The 23,864-nt window shown below is 38.5% G+C and overlaps 1 protein-coding gene across 4 annotated transcripts in view; it reads right to left on the reverse strand.

Moving 5' to 3' along the window:
* Sick (sickie) overlaps positions 1-23,864 on the reverse strand; it is a 310,825-nt gene that overhangs the window by 131,918 nt on the left and 155,043 nt on the right. For all 4 annotated transcript variants that reach the window (XM_076305092.1, XM_076305094.1, XM_076305096.1 and 1 more), the window contains 3 exons: positions 9,605-9,761; positions 7,883-9,473; positions 6,538-6,905 (listed from right to left, as the gene is read on the reverse strand). In XM_076305092.1, the coding sequence (XP_076161207.1) occupies positions 6,538-6,905; positions 7,883-9,473; positions 9,605-9,761 (2,116 nt within the window). The remainder of the gene's footprint in view (positions 1-6,537; positions 6,906-7,882; positions 9,474-9,604; positions 9,762-23,864) is intronic.

Consider the following 23,864-nt stretch of genomic DNA (forward strand, 5'->3'; position numbering starts at 1 on the left):
AGCTCTAGATCAACAATACTTAGTTGCGAAGCTTTACCAAAACTTCTATTCAATTAACAAGCGAACCACGTTGTACATTCGTCGATGTCACTTTTCCATTTTATTCGTGCCAATATATTAAAATTGTTAAAAAACAAAAATTGTACTGCTCTCCAAGTTATGTGAATTACCAGAATAAAACTTTCGAAAATAATCTTCTTTTTCTTTGGAGAAACTTAAATTAAAAAAATTGTTTCATTCTGGTTCTGATAATTTTTTAAAAATTACTATTCTATCAAAATAATAATCTCCAAGTAATATTTACACACTTCTTATTTTTTGTTTAGACAAATATTTTTCTTCGACCATTACTATTCTAAATTACTGTACCAGTAATCGGTATTACTCGACAAAATTTGCAATTCGAGTCGAAACATCGACAAAATTTGCAATTCGAGTCGAAACATCGACAAAATTTGCAATTCGAGTCGAAACATCGACAAAATCCCCGATTTTTGAATTTTTCTTCGGTATCCCACCGAAGAAAAAATCGTAAAATGATCTAAAACCGAAGATTTAAACGTAAAGAAAGATCCCACAAGGTTACACGTGTTCTCGGTCTAGTATTACGACTTCGGTACCGTTCGAAACTCCTAGTTACATTTATTCCTCCCACCTGGAACTTATTACAATCGTTAACTTTCCATTCCCTCTGAGTTATTGTCACCGGTACAATCAAAGCTTCTCTACGAACTAACGTGTTCCATATTTCAACGAACGTTGCGGTACACTTTCTTATCTGGTTGGGCTGGGGCTCGTAATATAGGACATTTGCGAGAAATTATTGTCGTTCGTCCAATACACTTTTACATGCACGACACGTTCGAAGGAAATCAAATGAGATTGAATAGTCGAACGAGAGCTGGATGGAACAGCCTACGCTTCAACGAGATTCTATTCGACCGAGACGAATCCAAATTCAATGCGGTGAATCTAATCGAGATGATCACCACTGACCCACTTCCGTTTCCACCTCGCCCCTACCCACCAAATACCTGTCCCTTTTTTCTTCCACGGTGCTTTTAATCTTCCATATTGTCCGGCAATTCTGTATCGATATTAAATCTTCGGGTTTCATTACGTAGCCAGACTTTAATTGAATTCGTACACACGCGTTCGATTAAATCCCGCGATCGCTCTCTTTGCAGTGTCATCGAGAAACATTCGTACAATGTAAATTCTCCCATTGTGAATTATAATTTTATCAGTGTGGTTCGCTCATCGATTTTTCAAAGATCGATTTCGTTCGTTTCGTAAAATAGCAATTGAATTTTCACGTGGATTTATTAACGAAAATTATACCTGTTACTCTTACATTAAATTCGAGTATTTATTGCTATTGAATGGAACTTGGTGGAATTACGCACAGATTCTCTTCAAAATTGAAACAAATTTCGAAACGAGAATGTAAAAGTAAAAGTTTCATCGAAAGTGAAAAAGTAAAAGTTTCGTCGAAATTTTGATCGATCGAAAACAAATTTTTCGCGAGATTTTTTTTAATCGTAATCTTTTCCTCTTCGAAAGATTGAAAAGTAAAAATAATCTGTACGAGACGGTGTTTGGATATTGTTTCATCCGACTGAATCTCGGCGGTGTATTTTTAATTTTCTTAGAAAGGTGTGAATAAAATATAGACTTTTATTAGTGCATGACTCATTTTGCTAGTGCGTGCCTAATCGATGCTAACCATCGAGCGATGAACGCACGTACTCGACTACGCAGTTTCTAGAATTGGGAGGGAATAACAATACACCCTCCCCAAAGTCTGGCAGGCGAATGTCTTTTAAGAAACCGTATGCCGCAATATACAGGGTGTTCCTATTAAAATAATGTATCTGTACAACCCTCGAACAGCTACTGTGCGCGTACGTATCAATTACCTCGAGATAAAGTAATAGTAAACCTTTATTTTTCTGCTACAATCGAGGTCCCAGTATATGTGAAATGTATTAGGTATATACTTCTAGTATATGTGAAATATACACTAAATATACTAGGTCCTAGTATATGTGAAATATACTAAATATACTAGGTCCTAGTATATGTGAAATATACTAGGTATATACTTCTAGTATATGTGAAATATACTAAATATACTAGGTCCTAGTATATGTGAAATATACTAAATATACTAGGTCCTAGTATATGTGAAATATACTAAATATACTAGGTCCTAGTATATGTGAAATATACTAAATATACTAGGTCCTAGTATATGTGAAATATACTAAATATACTAGGTCCTAGTATATGTGAAATAATTTTGTTAGTAACAAATGTATTTTCAATCTTAAATCACTGTTCAGCTTTTCACCAAATAAATTCTACTAAAATTTAAAAGCAACTAGTTCAAATGTGTTAAAGTTTTTGAAAGGTATACATTAATTGTTATTTACTGGTCGAAAATATAATTTCACTGTAAATTATAGCACACGTTTACTGGGTATGGAAAAAAAATAATACAGTGAAATTATGTATATATATATAAAACATTTTCGCGAAAATGTAAAAGGTATTCTTATATGTTTCGTAAATAAGTAAATAAAAACATAAATAATTTTGTTTGTTTGAGCTACCATACAATTTTTTAAATACGTAAAGCACCGCAGGGAAGCTTTAACCGACCCCAGGTATATATAATGTAATTTTGGTTAATTTAAAATAACTTGGGACCATGGTATAAAATTCAAAAGGTTAAAAGGTAGGATTACCTAAAATGACAAGCATTCATTCAATTTGAGTCCATAAAAATTTAACGAAAAACTCTGACGCTAATCTCCCTAATGGACTTCATGTGGTCGTGTAAGGATATTTAATTTTTAATGTCAAGTTAAATTCGTCATCGATAATTAACAAATTTGTAGTTTCGGTCAGATGATAGATAAAAAATAGATATTAGAAGATCATTGGAAAGACTATTCAAAAAAGTTCACGGTTAAATTATGAGAAATTAATCATATAGTAGAAATGCAATTTTAAGAAATTTCCACGAAAGTGACTTCATCAATTAATGTTTTTTTTTATCCAGGAAGTGCAAATCCACGATGAAAGACCATGGAAACAATGGTAAAATTATTAATATCGTTATTTTTAATATTTACGGAATGCAATATTATTTAGTTTTGTTCTTGCTTTTCTTAAATAAATATTACCAGACTTTCGTCTTCATGACTCAACAATAAATCGCTTTTGAAGGTATGGAAACCTTACTTGGAACATAACGCTGGCCTCAGCAATGTGGCAAATTTGATGTTTCTCGGTAAAGACGTTGTAATACTTACTAAAAATAATCTGGTTGCGACACTAATTCGAAACCAATTGAATAATGTAAATTGTAGCGCAATAAAATTTAATCCAACGCTATCGCTGAAAATAACAATGAAAAAGAAGTCGCAAGACCGCAAATTTGGTAATTTTTAATCTATCTAGAAATAATAACAAAAAAAGAAACTCTTGGATCGATTACATTTCTATTATTATTTCCAATGATTCAATGTAATTAATTCTTATCACCCGACAATTTATTTTCGTTTTTAACGGTCCTGTTGTAAAAATATTCAACTTTCTATTTAATAAAAAATCATTGTTCTCGCAACCAATTGATACGTACTTTCTTTCTTTTTATTTTTTTTTTTTTTTTTTTTTAAAGAAAATTTCTACCCCCGAGAACAAAAGCAATGTAACACTTCGTGTACCTAGTTTCAAGCAAAGTTCAAGAAGAGATAGCTTAACTTTGCGAGAAGTGAATCTTTAAGAAAGAATACCCCAACGCGAAGAAAAGTTGGCGAACTCCGTGGAAGAGTCCAAGGTATGAGTTAATTACGTGTAATTTCGTGAGGCTTACTTAATTCAATCAAAGTAACTCGAGTAACAAGAGATAGGCGAGCTAAGTTGAGTGGAGCTGAGTAATTACAGGTCCGTACCGAAATTAGGCCGGCAAATTTCGTCTAATTAAAGGCCGTTAGTACTCGGCGACGCGACTACTCTTCGGTGCATATCGCATTAAGTCTAATTCAGACATCGCGGCGTGACTTCGCCAAGTGATTCACGCTAGAGTAACTTAATATTAACCGCAGTATACGCACCGCCACTATTATCGAAAGCGGTTCAATCGATTTTAAATAAACGCTCCGCTCCCCACACTAATAACAGAGAGCAGCGTTTTTTAAACTTTTAACAGGGCGTCTCCCTAAAAAAACGTTAAGCGGGAAGTAAGTGGCAGGATTAAAATGATGATATAATAATAATAGAAAAATGATTTACTAAATGTATTTTGTTGATTTTGGACCAGGTGGATAATTAGACCAGCATTGAAATTATAATTTGATTTAATTTAGAATGAAAATCGTGTTGTTAATAGTGTTTGAAAAATTCTCGAGTGAACGAATAAACGATACTGCTGTGTGTTATAAATAATACGAGAGTAGAGAAAAGATCGCGGAATTTCAGGCAGCTTGTTTGCATAATTTTTCTGGAATTAAAATTGAAGAATTGAAACGAATAGTAAACGAGATAAGTGGAATGTTTAAAACGATATTGGAAAAATATACTTCCTTGTTTCTGTTCATGAATACAAACCTAACGAAAAATTTGCAATGATGTTGGATAAATATTGTTAAAAAGTTTTAAGTCTGTATGAAAAATTCGGGTAATGTATGTAGTATTTTATATAACATAGAACATGACTATTATTAACAACCTGTATTTATAAACCAGGAATAAATGTGTAATTTGATATTTCTTTTATGAACTTGTAAAAAGGGTCGTGGACTAATGTATGCAAAAAGCTTCTTCCACAAGCTAGTGCTCGCATCCTGGGTAGAATATTAATTTCGCAGTAAAGAAAAGTGCCACGTTGCGTTTTGTATAAATTACCTTAACATAGCACATTCTTTCTCGAACACCTCCCAGTTTCTTTCTTAAATTGTATTTGAAAATAGTTTTTATACGGCGATGAATATCAATGATAAATTCGAGAAGATTTTCAAGACATCTTGTACAGAAAATTAATAGACAAGTGCAAGAAATTAACTTTTTTATTAAGTGAGAATTCGCGTCGAGTCCACGTGCGCTGACGAATCCGAGGATTTGTATTTTGTGGTCACGTGTAGACCGTGACTCATTCGGCTCACTGGAGCACGTGCGCCAAGTGACAACAAAATACACTCGAAAAATAAACGATGGTAAAATCGTACAAATGAAGCGTAATTCGATGAAGATACAATGCTTCCATTTTCGTACGAGTTTCGAAAAGTTTTCAAATCGATGAAATTAATTTTCCTCTTTTCATTCAAACATTCTTATTTACGCGTGATAATTTTTTATTAAAATTGAATCGTTGCTCAGTATACGAGCTATTAATTGCATTGTAAAATTTATGCAAACTAACCAGTTATCACGTTTTTTATTCGAATAAGAAAATTCTGAGAAATGTTTAAAAATAGTACCGAAAATTGTGTATTAATGTTCCAACTTTAGTATAATTCGCGTAAAGAAGACGTAAATAAATTCTACCTGAAAGATAGACGAGAGGGCGAAGTATTGATCAGCGAAGCTTACATTTAGGGCTTATAAGCTTTTCGACGGGGATACATAGATGCTGGTGAAATTCATTTAGGCCATTATGTAATATTTTTAAAATTTCCACGTAAGAGAGTTTTCAGAAATTATTATGGCGGTATGTAGTATTATAAAAAAAAAAACAAAAATACGAGACGTGTAACAAATGTACACACACACGTATATAATATTGTATAATTATAATTAAACATTCAACGATTTTAATTAGATTTAAGAAATTCTCGTAAACTACCGATGAAAAAGTTTAGCATCACCTAGGAAATTTAGTACGAAGTCAAACATTTATTAAAAATATATCCCTCGTTGTACATTTCGAAACTATTGCAAAAAGATTCTCTTTCTCCTTATCTCGATCATCGTCGAATAATTATCGTCAAGAATATTGCTCCTATTACAAAAAAAAAATTAGACCAGTGATATATAACTATCCCTAATATTTAAACCATGCATTTAAAAACCCCAAAGCTTCAGTTCCTTTTCGATACTTTATCACCGATAATTTCGCACCGAATACAATTATTACCGACAATTTCGCACAAAGTATACTATTATTATCGCTAAATTCATACCGAACATATTATTGGTTTGTTCGAAAAGTCATTTCGTTTTTTCGATAAAAATGGAACACGCTTTTTTTAGAGCGTATAAACATTTTATTAAATTATACATTCTCCATTTTGAAAAACGAAATGACTTTCCGAACAGCCCAATAGAATTACAATTTCTTACCGAAGTGGACCCAAAAGCTCAATAATTGGCCCAACAATTATTTACATAATCGTAGGATCCTCAAGTTCCTCGTAACTCGTGGCAAGCTAGGCCCGAGTATTGCATTTGCTTATTTGCTTGCAACACTTTCACCGTCCCGTGGCGGTTGTGTATCGCGCGCTCCGAATATTAATATTTCGTCAAACTTACCTCTCGTGATCGTGGCCGTAAGAAGGATTGATTCTACGCGCGTACAAGGAAGCACCGCCCTCGGACATGTAACCGTCGCACAAGTCGGACAGAGTTCTGCTACCGACGTTCATACCGCCACGAAGAACCTCTCCGTCGCTGAGGTAGCCCGAGGCGACGTCGATGTCCGCGTAATCGTGACCGACATGATGATGAGAGGAAGAATGAAGAATCGTGTACTGTCTCGCGGTTGTTCTGCTCGGTAAGGTCTGAAGGGCCCTTGCACCGGGTGTGTAGCCGCGTAGCAGAGGTTGCATAGGTTTCACAGTCATTTCAGCCTCGTCGTCCGCCATGGTGCCTCCCGCGCAAGTCGAGTTCTCGGACAGCACCTGTGAAGCGTCGTAAATTAATATTCGATTCGATACCGTGCGTTCAAGTCACCGAAAGGGTTGTTAATACGGCTCGTGCGACGAAAACCCCGAGCCGGACACCTATGGCGAACTTCTCGTAATTACATCACGCGAGTGTCGCGCATTTATGGCCACGGGTACGAAAAGTGTACGCCAAACGCGACCGGTATATACGCGCGGAACGAAACATTAATATTATTATATTAATTTACGATATATATTCCGCATACGTTTTACATACGACTAACCGTATTAGCATTCGTCGCGGATGCGTATAATCCGCAGATTAACCGTACCGTACAGCAGTGGGTGTGCAAAGTATTCGTGTGTATACATACCAATTTGAAAATTTACACAATCGGTATTGTGTAATTTTTGCTGGACGGATTGTTCGAATATCTTTCTTCGGATGATTTTTCGCACTTGTGAACAACGCGAGAAATGTAAGAGAAGTTGATGAAAATTTGTAAAATTTATCGACGCTTATTTTAATATTTCACGATTGCAACGACGGGAAGATGACCAAATTATTGAAAATAGTATTTCTCCTACAGGATTTCGGAGAATAGGTTTTTCTTAACGATAGAAATTGTTGGAAACTGTTCTATTTCGAAGGCCTTCGGAGATCACAAGATCAGGGATAAAATATTGTACCACTTCTACGAACCTCGAAGAATACGGTTCCTTTTCTTAAAAGTAGAAATTGCCCTATTTTGTACGACGTTTCGAAGATCGAAAGAACGTCAAGGACGGAATACAGTATGTCTCCTACGGACATCAAAGAACGTGTTCTATTCTCTAACTACGTATACGATCTCTTCGTCGCACTCAATCACTGCACGTATATACATCTCACAGCCACTGCATCGTGATCCCTGAATCGCACCCGAACCGTACAATTACGTCTCGGAGGGAACGTCGCGCGTGTCTTATTGGCAACCATCGAAGGTACTAACCTTCTCCATTTGCTCGAAGGTGGTATCGATCTTTCGATTGGGTATAGTTTTGATCTCGCTTCCGCTCTCGCTGCTCGGTCTATAAATAACGCTACTGTCGCTGGAGTTGCTCTGCCCGGTGCTGTTCGAATTGCTGTGCGAGCTCTCGGACATCAGATCCGAAATACTTGGCATCGGTGACACCATTGCAACCGTGCTCGGGTCGAGCTTGCGATGCAAAACGTCTGCCTTCAATTTCGTGGGCGTCGGTACGCCCGGCATGTTGTTTTCCTTCGGTGGTTTCGAAGTGCCTTTCACCAAGGCCGTGGGCTTCGGAATGCTGGAACCGGGACTGATCCCGGAAGCGGGCAGAGTCGAACCTTGCAACGGGCTGTTGATCACCGGAAGCTGCTTGCTCGGACCGAAATTCAAACAGTTCGAGACCTGGCCCGTCGAGGAAACGTTGTTGTTCCCGTGAATCGTCGTTGTCATCGTCGTCATCGTCGTTGTCGTCGTCGCGACGCCACCATCCTGAACTATCATGGCCGTCCTCGTATCCGTCGTTGCTTCCGGATTACCAACGGCACAAGTGGCCGCTGTTTGCTTTTCATTTGCGCTTCCCACTTCTTCGTTGGGTGGCTTGGCTCTCACGGCTGGGTTCTTGCACTGCTTGGACGGTGTTCCATCCACCAGATTGTTCAATGGCACACTTTCAACGATCGCCTTCTGCTTCACGGTTGTCTTCTCGTCCGAAAGATTCGCCTGATTCATGGACAACGTGTGCTCGATACTGTTCTCCCTGAGCAGAGGTATCTCCTCTTGATCGGACTGCCTGATCATCCCGTTCGCGTGGTTCATCAATCCTTTCTGCACCAGGAGATCCTTGTTCAGTCCGTTCGGCGGTACCTTCATGTTCTGCAGGTGAATCTTCGCGTCTGGTACTTTAGCAGGTAGCTCCATCTTCGGTCTGGGTGGTTGTTGTTGCAATTCGTTCTTCCCGATGTTCTTCGCGTCCTGGGGACCGATATGTTTCGACGACGTCAACACCGAGGGATTCGATTTCTGTAGCTGGACGGGCGGCGGTTGTTGCTTCAGTAGATCATGGAAATTGGACGACTTTTTGTCCACGGCCAGCTTCGTGACCACGGCGCCGACTTTACCGGTGGCCTTGACATCTTCCAGGGGTGGATTGTAGCAGACCAACTTGTCGGGGGTGCATTTCGTTCGGGCGATTTTACTCTGAGCTTTGCTCTGCTCCTTCCTCACGGTCTTCGGGCTCGCTTGTTTCGCCGGTTTCGTCGACTGCAATTTCGATTTCAACGCGCGGCTCTTCGGCGACTCTACTTGCACCCTACCCTGATCGCACAACGAAGTGGAACTGTCCGAGTGCTCCGATTTCGCCGAGGAGAACCCCGAGGAGCTGGACGTGCGCTTCGAAACGCCAGATGAGGCTTTGCCACGGTCCTGGTTCTTCTCTTTGTTGTTGAAAAGCTTGAATTTGTCCAGGACCGAGTTCTTGTTTTGTTGGGTGGGTGGTCCTCCCCCGGTGGTGTACGGTGACGATTGGGTGGTCCTTGTCCCGCCAGATTTGCCCACCGTCGACGTTCGGGGGCTGAAACACGTTTGACGCGGATTGATTACATCGTCCTTCGCTAAAATTACAAGCAACCCGGCAAACGAAACTAATAACGCCAGCAAATGGACGGTTAACTCGATACCGTCCGGGATGGGAAAATTATTTACCTCGGGGTAGTGGCTGCAGGCTGTCTGTTCGTTGGATTCTGATTTCTGGGCTGAGGTATGAAGGAGAGCCCGCCTTGGAGCGTCTGCTGTTGACTCGGACTCGTGCTCCTCGAGCTATTGGCGCTCCCGATGCCACCGTTTCCGTGTTTCAAGCCGCCTGAAACAGGTTAAGGTTCAGCTGTTTTAGTTACTAAACTATTGGACGACCATTACAATTCTCTGCGAGAAGTTCCAAATGGTATACAATTCGATTCTAACTTTTCGTGTCTCAAACCGTTTCAAACGAAACAAGATCGATGCGTGTTAATTCCCCAACTGTTGGATAACGATCAGAATTCTCTGTGAAAGAATTCAAGATATTTCACAAGTGTAATGATATTCGATTCGATCCTAATTTTCGTGTCTCAAACCATTTCAAACGAAACAAGATCGATAGATGATCACGTTTTTAATTCCCCAACTATTGAATAAGGATCACAATTCTCTGTGAAAGAATTCAAGATATTTCACAAGAGTAATGATATTCGATTCGATCCTCATTTTCGTGTCTCAAACCGTTTCAAACGAAACAAGATCGATCGATGATCGCGTTTTAATTCCCCAACCATTGGATAACGATCAGAATTCTCTGTGAAAGAATTCAAAATATTTCACAACTGTAATTATATTCCATTCGATCCTAATTTTTATGTTTCAAACCATCTCAAACGAAACAAGATCGATGATATAATTTAATTTGACTCCCCTGTAATTAAGTATCGGATAACGATCAGAATTCTCTGCTATGGACGAACACGATCCAACAAAGAACCGAGCGAAAATCCGTAGGATATTTCGAAACATTGGAAATATAAAAATCTTGAACCTTTATCTTTCAGAGTGACCGATTCGTAAGCCAGAGGTCTCGAACTTTCTTCAAACTCTCATTTCGAGTAATTAAAATTCACGCAACTTTGTTTATAGGCTCTCTTTGTTACCGAATTCTCCGAGAAACAATTAAAAACTGTTCGCACGTGCAACGTATATTCGATTTGATCTTCGTTAAACGATACGAGCCTATTTGTAACATTTAATTAATCGGTCGACGGTAAGCGCTCATAAATATCTGCCGTTCTTTCCTATTACGATCGCACTGTCATTGGCCGCGACTCAATAAAACGATGATCTGTTGGCTCATTAAGCAAATACAGTCGTAACACTGTACCGAGCTTAAACTCCTTAGCAGTGTCTGGGAAGTAGATATGCTGTTTGTAGACAAAATAAACCACAGACCGTGTACATGCACGTGATAGCATGCATTTACCACGCAAGGAGATTAATTCCCTGCTCCTCGTTGCTCAATCTGTCACTACTGTGATCGCGGACGTTGTTTCCACTCAGTAATTTACGTTATCGTGGGACAAAGTTGTAATGTATTCCTGTCGTGCTGGTAGATAATCTTCCATCGAAGTAATATACCATTCGCGATGCAACGAATACGAATCGGTTCGAAACTGTGACGTTGAACAATGTTTAATTCGATCCGAAGCGACCTAAGAAACGAATACAATAATTTCGTTTACAGTGAACTCGTCGAACGATCGACGATAAAATCGAAGGATAGAATATTTGAAAAAAAAAAAAAAGAAAGAAACAATTCGATGGACGAACGAATTATTGCACCGACGAGGAAATTGTAGAATCGACTGTACAGCATATCTAAATGGCTGCAATGAAGATCTCTTGATAAGTCCTAAGCTGGATCATGAAACAGCTGTGTTATCTCGATTTACTACGTTGCTACCAGCTGGCTGAAATTATGCAATTTATTCCCCGCGTCGATGTTGTTGCAGACCCGGTAATTAACGGGCAAACAAAGTGATTTATTTTTAAAACGTTTGCACAAACTTCGAGCACGATTAGTGTAGAATTATATATTTTTCTTTCGCTCGTCGTAGCGAGTATGTTTTTTACATAGTTGCAATTTCTAAACTTTAAAAACCGGTGTTTGTTATTTTTAAGTTTATCTTCATTTTTATTATATACATGACATTTTATTTTTATTATATACATGTATATCTTCAGAAACGTGTCGTCTAAAGTAAAATTGTACGTGTGATTTAATCGCATTATTAGAAAAAAAAATTGGAAATATTCGTACGATCCATAATCGTGCAAAGTGGCATAGATAAGTATAACGTTGATCGTAGTGTTGTAACGACCTAAGAAATAGTGTTTGTGCAACAGTGTTCAAGGTCGTGAGTTATCGAGCGTTATTTGTTAACAATCGAATGTCATTGATTTGCGTAGGGGACACGCAGAAGCAACGATTTATTCGAACAATAAAACGTACCTCGATTTGCAACAGACATATGACAGCATCATGGTGCCATTTAATACGGCCACATCATGCGACAGGTTGCGTAACAACCCCACACTTCACTATTATCGTTCAAACAGTCCTATCAACTAATTGTAGCAAAAATCATGTCGGGCTACAATTGTGTACACGTACCGTTCAACGAGAAATATTATCGACTAGAATTTCATGTACAAATTATTCAACAAAATCAACTATAATTGAACAGACAAATTATCGTAGAGAAAAATCTAACCTACTGTAATTCTAGAAAAAATCATATCGACTATATCGTATACACGTATCGTTCAATAAGAAACGTTATCGACTATAATTTCATATACAAACTATTCTAAAAAGAAACATCTATAATTATCCCTACATATTATCGTAGAGAAAAATCTAACCGACTATAATTCTAAAAAAAATCATATCGACTATATTGTACACACGTATCGTTCAATAAAAAACGTTATCGACTATAATTTCATATACAAACTATTCTAAAAAGAAATATATATGATTATCCCTACATATTATCGTCGAGAAAAATCTAACCAACTATAATTCTAGAAAAAATCATATCGACTATAGTGTATACACGTATCGTTCAATAAAAAACGTTATCGACTATAATTTCATATACAAACTATTCTAAAAAAAAATATCTGTAATTATCCCTATATATTATCGTAGAGAAAAATCTAACTGACTATAATTCTAGAAAAAATCATATCGACTATATCGTATACACGTATCGTTTAATAAAAAAACGTTATCGACTATAATTTCATATACAAACTATTCTAAAAAAAAATATCTATCCCTACATATTAACGATTAGAAAAACTCGTATCGACCACAATTATGTACCCACGTTGATCAAGAAAAAATATTTTCAACCAGAATTTCATACGGAAATTATTCTCCGAAAAATCGTACCGACTATGGTGTGCACAATACTCTAAAAGAATCTCGTTACCCCGTCGAGAAGAATTCCAAGCCAGAACAACAGAACTCGAAATCAAGGTCAGAAATGTCGCACGATCCCAACACTCGATTGTTTTCGTTCCTGAAACGTATATCCCACGTGTTACGGTGCACCCTGCACGTATAAACTTCTGTACAAAATCGGTCTCGTAAGTATCAATATTCATACTAGGGACGATGTGTTATACAAAACAAACGGATCTACCGTTACCGTACGATCGCGTTCGATCCATAATTCAACACCACGGTGGTGGTGCAACGTCGTTCTACGTTCCACGACAACGTAGAACAATCCAGATCCACGAATCGTAAGATCGCGATAATCGCGGTACGCGTACTCTTTTTCTTCGTTTCTATCCCCGCGGTGAATTTTATTAAGGGCGTTGTAAATCAATTCCTCCGTCTTTTTAAATTAATTCGGCCACGCTGGTCTCACGTTCGATCCGTGCGTTCGCTCGCTCGCTCGCTCGCTCGCTGTAATCTCAACAGACACGATCGTTCTTCATTGGCACCGATGCTGACAGTGATTCGTCGTAACAACGGAGTCTAATTCGGTCGATCGGTCGGGCTCAATTGCCCGCGTACGTGACACAAATCAGCCAAATACGAGATAAACTCGGCACGGAGTTACTCCTTCTCTAGCTTCATCCCTGGCTCCTATTTCGACTCGTCGAGAGTCGAGAAATCTTACGCTAGCTGGCTCCAGCCACCGTACTCCGCGAGGGGCGGCTCTATTAGTTTAACCCTTTATCGATCGTCGCTCGAGCATCGTGGCGGAGCGACCACGCGTACTCGCATTCATAATCGGATACCACGCGTGCCGGCATGTCGGCATGTCGGCGAATTGCATTCTTCCGGCGTGTTGCGAGCGGAATTCGAACGCGTTGATGCAACAGAAAGAAGAAGTAATTATTGGCCGAGGAACGCTCTCGAGAGGAGGAGAGAATCGTGTTAGATAATTGATCGGTGGAAATATGTACTTGTTGCCGCGTGGTGTATTCCAGAGTAGGGAAATTTGGTGGGAAATTAGGCGAAGGAAGAACGAATGCTTTGATGAGATAGAGAGAAGAATTATTGAATGGAGCAATGCTTTCGAGAGGGGAAAATTTTATTCAATAAGTGAAAATTTGTATTTTGCTACGTGGTATATTTGAGGTTAGGAAAATTTGGTGGAAAATTAGGCGAAGGAAGAACGAATGCTTTGATGAGATAGAGAGAAGAATTATTGGATGGAGCAATGCTTTCGAGAGGGGAAAATTTTATTCAATAAGTGAAAATTTGTATTTTGCTACGTGGTGTATTTGAACTTAGGAAAATTTGGTGGGAAATTAGGCGAAGGAAGAACGAATGCTTTGATGCGATAGAGAGAATTATTGAATGGAGCAATGCTCTAGAGAGGAGAGAATCGTGTTAGATAGTTGATCGGTGGAAATATGTAATTGTTGCTACGTGGTATATTCGAGCGTAGGAAAATTTGGTGGAAAATTAGACGAAGGAAGAACGAATGCTTTGATGCAATAAAGAGAAGAATTATTGAACGGAACAATGCTCTCGAGAGCGGAAAATTGTATTTAATAAGTGAAAATTTGTATTTTACTACGTGGTATATTTGAACGTAGGAAAATTTGATGGAAAATTAGACAAAGGAGAAAAAACGCGTCGATGCAACAGAAAAAAGTAATTATTGAAGAAGAAAGAAGAAAATAATGATCGATAATTGATCATTGGAAATATGTAATGTATGTAGTAATAATATGTACTTGTTTCTAAAAGAATTTCAGGAAGGAAAAGCTAAGTAGGAAGTTAGGATTTAACCTTTTCACAGTTGAATTGGTCAGTGATGGGAACATCCTCTGTGTCAGTGCTGGATCGTTAATCGTGAACAAATTTGAATATTCGTATTTTACATTAACTTTTCTTTATTACGACTACTTCTTGACGTGTGCTTTCTTTGAATCGTAAGATCGTCGACAAAAATATTAAATAAGATACCAACGTAGAATTAAACCGAATACTGGATAACTCATTGAATGACTATGACAAAATATTAATCGTCAAAAACTAGATTATTTCTTACCAAATATCGGAACGATCGAAACAAAATTTAAAAGAGAAAGCAATCTAAGAGTCTTTTTAATTGCCACGTTTGTTTCTTGAAAACTCTTGTACAAAATTCTGTGAACAGTACGTCGATGTTTACACAGAATACAAATCAATTCGACATTGGAACGATCAAGATTTGATTTGCAACGTTACGATTTAAAGAAGATTAATCAGAAGTTTCGCGCTCCTATGGAAAACTCGAGTCACGAGGTGTAATAAATTCGATTTCTTTTTTATCGGTGAATTCTGCGGGGCATCTCTAACAAAGAAGAAGAGACGGTGTGGGGGTGAAACGGGAGGAGTTAAAACGTGACCAGGCATTAGGGTTTGCAGTCAGGGGAATGATTCATCGTAAGTCGGAGCACCATCGATCGATCTTTCAAGATATTAGCGACGTCCGTGTGCTCCGAATTCTTAAACGATGACCACAATGCACCACGAACCCAGGAACCACCTGCAGTAACGTGGCTCACGGTACGATTCCCTCTTCTTCTTTCTTTCTTTTTTCTTTTTTTTCATTACCCGACGACGCCAGGTGTTTTCGAGCTCGCAGTCGGTATAAATGTATAAGATTGTCCCGCGATGAAAAGGAAGCGATTCCGCGGAGAAAAATAAATCGAGAACGTGGAATAAAATTTCTTCGTACGGAGTTCCATTTCCGGGAGAATTAATTTCGAAGACACTCGTGCTAAACGCTGAATTGAATTTTGTACGCACATTCAAAACACGCGAGGTTAATAACAGAAAAATAATATATGGGTTTGTTAATTGGAATAGTAATACTAGCTGCTAATTGTTTCCAAATATTGCGTGCAATAGACACGTGGAGCCAGATTGGTTAAAATGAATTTGATAAATAGCGTGTCCCGAACGATTCGAAGACCTATTTACTCGCAAACGGAAATGTTTTCATTTTCGAGAAATTTGATCTGTTTGTTCTTCTCTTGAAAAATGCCCACTTAAATTGTGGCTCTTCTTTCCTTCTTTCTATTGCATCGACGCACTCTTTTCTTTTTTTTTTTTTGCCTAATTTCCCATCAAATTGAAATTTCCACCGATCGATTATCAAGTACTGTTCTCTCCCAGTTAAAATGGTTCTCTTGAGAAAAAGGTCCATAACTGTTTCGAGACCTGACAACTTGATGCATGGATCTGCAATTAAGCAATGTACACCACAACTAGGCCAACTATGAATACGATTCCCTGGCTAATGTTTGGGAAGCACTCGATAACGGAACTGATCGATGGCTAAGCATCACAACACTTCAATGATGAAGTACAATCGCCCGCATTGAAAATCGTTCACCAGTCTAGCACGATGCATCAGTATTCATACAATGCACTATATACATAAGTGCAACGCGGTTACAGTTAATGAAAAAAACATTCCATTTGTTACGATTATAGAATGCAACCCACGGTGCAATATTTTCAGACTAGACATCGTTACACGTAAGAAACTTCACGATGGAAATCATTCGTCCGGTTTACTTTAATCGTATAAAAGGTGAATTGTGCTAAACTGTAAATTCAATATTAGATAAAATTTTCTTTACTATTCAGTTTGGTCCGCGAGCTTCGTTTCGTATCGTCACTCCATTCTGTAGAATTTATATCACCAATACTGACATTAATTATAAATTTATAAAGAAGAAAATTTATAAAGATTTGAATAGTTTTCTAGCACTCGATTTTGTTCCAAATTTTACACGACATCGAGTCAAATTTATCCATCATTGGAAGACACTCTACTTGGATATATTTTATCGGTTAATGTTTTTTTTTTTATGTTTCTGAATATCGGTTAAAGTACGGAGAAATGATCCCATGGTACACCCTGTCACTTTTTCCATCGCGAAAATATCTTCTATCCTCGTACGTAAACCGTATTCAACGTTTCTTCCAGTGCATTCCAAGTATCGATAAACGGTCTACTTGTTCAACCGTAATACGACAAAAAGTTCTCGGCATGCAATAGATACATCGTGCGGAGATGCGTTACCACGTAGACGTTCAAATGGGAAAATAGACTCGTAAAAACAATTGCAGCACTTCTTGTTGCTTCTTAATAAGCGAAGCTCGACGTAACATTCTACACGAGTGCGCCACTTCATTAAATTACTTCCTCCGCTCGTCTCCTACCATCTGTCATCTTCTCGGGTTTACTTTTAACCGATAACGCAAATTGAGAACATTGTTCACCAAAGAATCAAACGACGAAAATAATATCCACCGTTCAATATCGTTTTATTGAATTTTCTAATCTTCGAGTGTATTTCTAGAAAGATGTACAACGAAGGGCTAAAAAATAATACAATGGTGTTGTTCTCGATAATAATTACAAATATCGATTTTCAGAGTGTACGAAATTGTAAATATTTCGTTTAATACCCGGCACGCTCGAGATCGAAAATTCCAGTTTAAATAATACGTATTTAAAGTTACGTCTTTTACGGTAAATAATTTTCTTTACAATTTCCATCTTTACTAACACAGTTACATTGTAAACGAAATGTAAAGTATCATACTTGTCGATAGAACAATCGATCGTTTCGCGATTAAAGCTGCGATCAAACGATCATTAAACCCCAACTTTCTAGCTCTTTGTACGGTTGACTTATCGATTCGATAATAATCGCAATACATTTCATAATTAATAATCAATGAGTCAACAATGTCTGCCCATTAAATTCAGCCGGACCATTCGCGTCGTACATTAATAATAATTACGAACGACTCGGTAATCGTAATCATCGATCACCGCGTCGGTCACACGGTAACCATAATCAACGATCGGATTACACGTTTCCCCCGTGCGTTCACGATCCGATATTCCCCCCCTAAAACTTTTACAACGCTCGTCTTGTCAAACGACTAAACATTAAAATACATTCGTGCGTATCGCAGAAAAGAATTCTATACCTTCGAAAAATCCAGGAGCGTGGTTCCCTGGAACGAACACCCGATGGTTAACTATATTATTTCACCGTGGCGCAAAAAATCGGCCGAATGCGAACAACCGTAGCATTCTGTAACACGTGACGTTAAGCAAGACTTGTTGCGTGTTCGTGGTCGAGAACGCGTGAGAAATCGTACTTCCTTCGCGAATGGTGCATCGAGATGCACTTTATCCCAATCCCCACCCCTCCCCCGCAATAACGGCACGTGTGATAGAATAATGGAAAATAAATAAAAACGAAACGAAAAATGAAAGGAAAGAAGGTATTTTCCCACCGTGAAAACCGTGTGTATCGGGTACACGTAGACCGAAGTGCAACGAACTGCACTGGCCGGTTCAATTCGTCGGTTATCGGGCGACGCTAATTAATCGCGGCCGCGATTGCACATCATCGAACCGTGCACACGTAAACGCGCACTTGGTTGACTCTCCCACGGTGTCAACGTTTCCAGCGATCGTCGACGGGAAAACCTCGACACTTCCGAACGAAATTCTCGACTTTATCCGGCCGATCGCTGCTACGCGTCCGTCTGTGTCCTCGTTCTAACGTAAACTCGTACTTGCATTTTGCGCGAATGCATTGCCGCTGCTCCATACCGCTCCACACCGGGCTCTCCTCCCTCCCTTTGTTTCGCTCGTACGGTTCGCGGCGAGTGTGCATCGATGCACGAGGGAGCAACGAGCAGCGGTTGCATTAGTGCGTCTTTAACGGTGTACGGACTCATAAGGGCATTGCATCGGACAATCGTTGCGTACGTGTGTGCATCGACGCGTGAGCGCGCGAGTGTGTATTATGCGCGAGCGCGTCTCTACGTGTGTACGTGTGTACGTGTGTACGTGTGTACATGTATACCGCGTGTGTGCGAACGTACGATTGACAGGCCAAGGCGATTAACTGCAACGGTGACTCCAGAGACGTTGACTTCTCTCTTTCTTTCGATTTGTCTTTTTTTCTTTTTTTTTTTTTTTAAATTTTTGACTCGCGAGGGAGAAATATTGGGGAAGAACGAAAAGAATTTTCTGAATATTCAAAACACGATCGAGAGGATTCTCGAAACGTATTTTCCATGTTAATTAATTGTCCGATTTGAAATTGTTCCGAATTAGTTTCTCTCTTTGAGTATCTCGGTGTGCGTTATATGTGAAACTTTTTATGAATGTTCGAATAAATATTAGAAAGAAGTACATTTCGCAAAAGATTTATCAAGTCTTGTAAATCTTCCTGCGATGATTCGTTAAATGAAATTGTATTCATCGTATATTTGAACTACGTTTTCGTTAATTAAAACGATATTAAAGCGGTCACGGTGCATTTTTTTGTTTTTTATCCGAATGCACTTGAACTTTTGAGTGTAAAGAGACACGCGATTACGTATCGCGCGTGCGATACATTAAGAATGCAGAATTGTTCGAAGAGCGATCGAAGGCCGATTGATTCTCAGTATTCGTACGTCGACTATCCATCGGAGTATTCCTGAAAGGGGTTTTGCATCACACTGCACCACATTGCATCGATCACCGTTCCATCTGTCTCTTTGAAGTATGTCGTGACGTTTGCCCGACGGATGGTGTGAATCAGCCTTTAGAGGTTACCGTACAAGATTGCTCGCTCTCACGAATCTTATGCCCGGGAATATCGGTTTCTATTTACTTTCTCATCTTCGGTGTATCGAATTACTTTCGAGACAAAGCACCGAGATCTGTCCCGCGATTAGACGATCAACTAAAACGAGATACCGAAGACTTCTTTTAATTGCATCGCGATTTCTACTTTGCCAATTCGGTAGCAACTTACGCCAAGAATTGAAATAAAACTTCGAGATACTCGAGGGATCAATATTCTTAACGATGATTTAAATTCGAACTAACGAAAGTTAAACGATAAAATTGTAATTTCGATCCTTCGATTATAATTGGAAATTTTTCGGTACGCTTCGAAATGAAACGAATCATTTGGAAATGTTGCAGTGGATAATTATAATCGATCTCGCCCATTAATCTTCGACGAACACATTGTAATTTAGTATATTATTCAAACTAGGTCTTTTAGAACGAGTCTTTTTTTTCAATTGTTCCAAAGGCACAAAAAATTCGTTGTATTTTGCACAAGTTCCTCGAGATTCTACAATCTTAATTCGATCTACCAATTTTCTCTTCTACGATTTATAAGATCACGAGCTTGTAATAAGTACAAGTCCTTGAGATACCCAAGAATCTGTCTATTAAAAAATCTATTGTACCTTAAACGACCCAGTGTGTTCCTAAACGAACAAATACCCAAGTAATGATCTTTCAGAATCGATGTTTATTTATAATATATCCCACAAGTTCGTTTCAAGTCACAAAAGCATTTTTAAAGTTTCCAGCTCGTAACAAAAGTTCTTGAGAACAAATACCCAAGTAATGATCTTTCAGAATCGATGTTTATTCATAATATATACCACAAGTTCGTTTCAAGTCTGTCACAAAAGCATTTTTAATATTTTTAAGCTCGTAATAAATCTAAGTCCTTGAGATACCAAAAAATCCAGTGTAAAAAACGATGCGTCCCTAAACGAACAAATATCCGAGCAATGATCTTTCAAAATCGATGTTTAAATATACTACATATCCGACGAGTTTCAAATCTACGAGAAACAAGCGTCGAGCAGTTGCTCGTTTTCAATTCTCTATTTTCTATTCTTCGTTTTCCATCGATGCCAAAGTGAATCCTTCGGTTCGCTCGAGAGTTGTTAAGTTATTTCGGTCCGGACGTGTAAACGCGTACTCGTTGGAATAGAAGATCCAACATTAACGTACCGGCCACGTGTAAACGCGCTCGTTGATCATTCCGAGCGATTTTCCAACATTTGAACCGGTGGCGCACTTTGATCCGGTGTATTTTAATCAGCCGCTTATCTACCAGCAAGAAACAAAAATCTATCGGCAGCGACTGTGCAGGGATTCTCGGGTGAAAGCAGCCTTTGAACTCGACAGAATGGACGAACGGGACGTGTACGAGAATGCTTAAAATGATTAGTTAAGGAGAGTCGAATTACGAAGTCAGCCGGGCACCCCGTGAGCCTAAGTCAGAGATTAGAAGAGCCCTTAGAATTTTCGTCGGATCGCCTTCTGCGAGTGCTGGCCCCGATTAGGCTCCTCCGAGATGACTAAGCCACCCTTTTTCCAAGGAAAAACTTTATTATCGACCGGCTGTCGAACGAACACAAAGAGCTTCTTCCCTTCTAACGTCTTTGTACCAACCGTCTACCGCCGCCATCGCGACGATGGCGTAGTACTTATTCGACATCTACGAGCTTTCACGCGAATTGGTATGAACGACGACCAACGTGCAACTGCGAGGGTCCAGAACCAATAGCTCGAATCTCTATTAGGAGATTAGATTGCAATTAGTTCCCTGTGTCAGCTGACCGCATTGCGGTCGCTAACGAGTCCTGGGATCGCTCCAAAATTCATGAACCGATTTTCGATTTCCTCGTCGAGTTTTCTCGTGTTTCCTTTTGTCTCGAGCGGAACGAAACCGCGAGGAATTTTTCCACTTTTGCGTGGAAAATGTATTCGGTCTTTCGTCGAAGAGATTCCTCGGGAATACAGGAATTTTTGATCGTTTGAATATAAATTAATTGTATCGTAAATTCACTTTGTAATTTAATCGTACCCCTTAATTGTCCGACTAAATTACAATGTAATCGTCGAGCAGTATAAAATGAATTGATTATACGGTGAACGATGTTTGTAAATTAATTCCATCGTTAATTGTAATTAATTTTTCCATATTCGTGTTACGATATCGATTCAATCTTCTCGCACGAATCTCTTTACTCGAAATCTGAAATTCTATTTTCCTTTTAGTTAAGATGTGTTCGAAAGGAAAGCCAAGACGTTCAATTTTTCTCAGTCAATGTCGTACGATCGATCATTTACCGATAACGATAACAGCAATTCTTTCGGGAATTAAGTTCCAAGGGAACTTCCGGGGAAATGAAAATACACACAGGGTGTCCTGGTGGGTCGTCGAGGCGCTCGATAAATTTTTACCATGTGTTCGGCTGGTTATTCTGGATAAAAAATGTTCTATACAAGCTAGGTTTACTTCGTACCAAATGGAGACTAAAACGTGGATTGGATACCGTGCACAAGCTTCGCCTTCATCATTGGGAACCCCACTTATCCCTGCTCTTGAAACCAATATAAGCAATTCTTTGTGCAGACCACTGACATTATGTCAATAAATTGGGGGTCGTATACTTTATAGTATACCTACAAGTTTCGTACAAAATTAAGAATGAAATCAATTTTATTCTATTGTATCTAAAATCAATAAAATTTATTTTATTCTATTGTATCTAAGATCAACAAAATTGATTTTATTCTATTGTATCTAAAATCAACAAAATTGATTTTATTCTATTGTATCTGAAATCAATAAAATTGATTCTATTCTATTGTATATTAAATTTACAGATATTTACAGTACAATACCCTTAATTTGTTTCGTTACGAATTTACACGTATTGAAAGTAGAGTAAAGTAAATTCGATTTTATTCGAATTTAAAAGTATCGAAAATGGAATAAAATAAATGTAATTTTGTACCAAATTTGAAACGATCGAAAGTAGAATAGAAGTGAATTTTGCTACAAGTATTCTTAAACGTTCGATTTGAACCTCGTTGAGAAAAATCGATGTAAAATCTTTCTTTATTTTCCGTGAATAAAAAACCTCGGGGAATAATGGAAACGTTTCGAGGCTCATAAACGCTTTTCCAATCGCGCAAACGATCGGAATTTCCACTCGTTTCAATTTCGCTATGGGCTCTACCGATTTGGCGCACGTGTTTTTTCTCCTTCGGGGAGTTTACGCACGTGTGGCCGTCGATACGAATTAGAATCGGGGGTGAATTCAACAAAGCGGAGCCTTTTCTAGCTGCGTCCCGTGGGATCGGCTTAAGTCCCGAAGGCTGTCAGGGTGGTTGACTCATAAGCCCATCCTGAATTTTGATCTCCTCACCAACACCGTGTCGTCTTGATCTTCTTCGTTAATTAATATGTTTGTCGACGAGATCGCTAACGAGACGCTACCGATATTGTTAAGTGAGTCATCGTAAGCGTAATTTAAACAATTACACGATCGTGTACCGGATAATACAGTTTCCATCGTTGTCGAACGGAGTATAATTTTATCAACGATTTTAATCACCGAGTGATTAACAATTATCGCGAATAAACGGCACAAATAATGTACGTGAACGTATTCCTCGGACGAGATTAATTATTAACTATTAATCGCGAAATGATTACACTTTTGGTCGCGTGTATGTATTTTGAATCGGTAAATTAATAACGAAACGGGTAAAAGTTGGTAAAAGTAATCTCTTATCGAATGATTGCGAATTACTGTGATAATTATACGGTCATGTTTGTAATCAAAAGGAATTAAAATACGTTTGTGAAATAACTTGTTCGTTACAGTGCGTTTAAATTCCAAACGGTTTATAGTAAATAAAACATAACCTGATCTTTGGAAATACCTCGTCAAGTGTTTTACAAATTTTTGAATTACAAATATCGTTCGTTCGAGACGGTCGAACATTGTTACAAATAGGTACGTATGTAAAAACTGGAATTATTTTTTAATGTTTTTTTCATTCGTCACTTTCCTCTGTAGATAGAACAACCTCGTGATTTGTGGAAACAAAGTTAATTACCAGTAAAGAAGAATGCAGTTGCAGTTTGCAGATGCATCGTTGCACACGCGGAAAAATTAATACCATCGGAAACTAGACATCGTTAAACAGTCGTATTTATTCAATTTTTAACTACAATTCTATTCCTTCCCAATCCCAACCCCACAAACCATCTAACTCACAGC

This window comes from Ptiloglossa arizonensis, chromosome 2, assembly GCF_051014685.1.
Source record: "Ptiloglossa arizonensis isolate GNS036 chromosome 2, iyPtiAriz1_principal, whole genome shotgun sequence".
Lineage (NCBI taxonomy): Eukaryota > Metazoa > Arthropoda > Insecta > Hymenoptera > Colletidae > Ptiloglossa > Ptiloglossa arizonensis.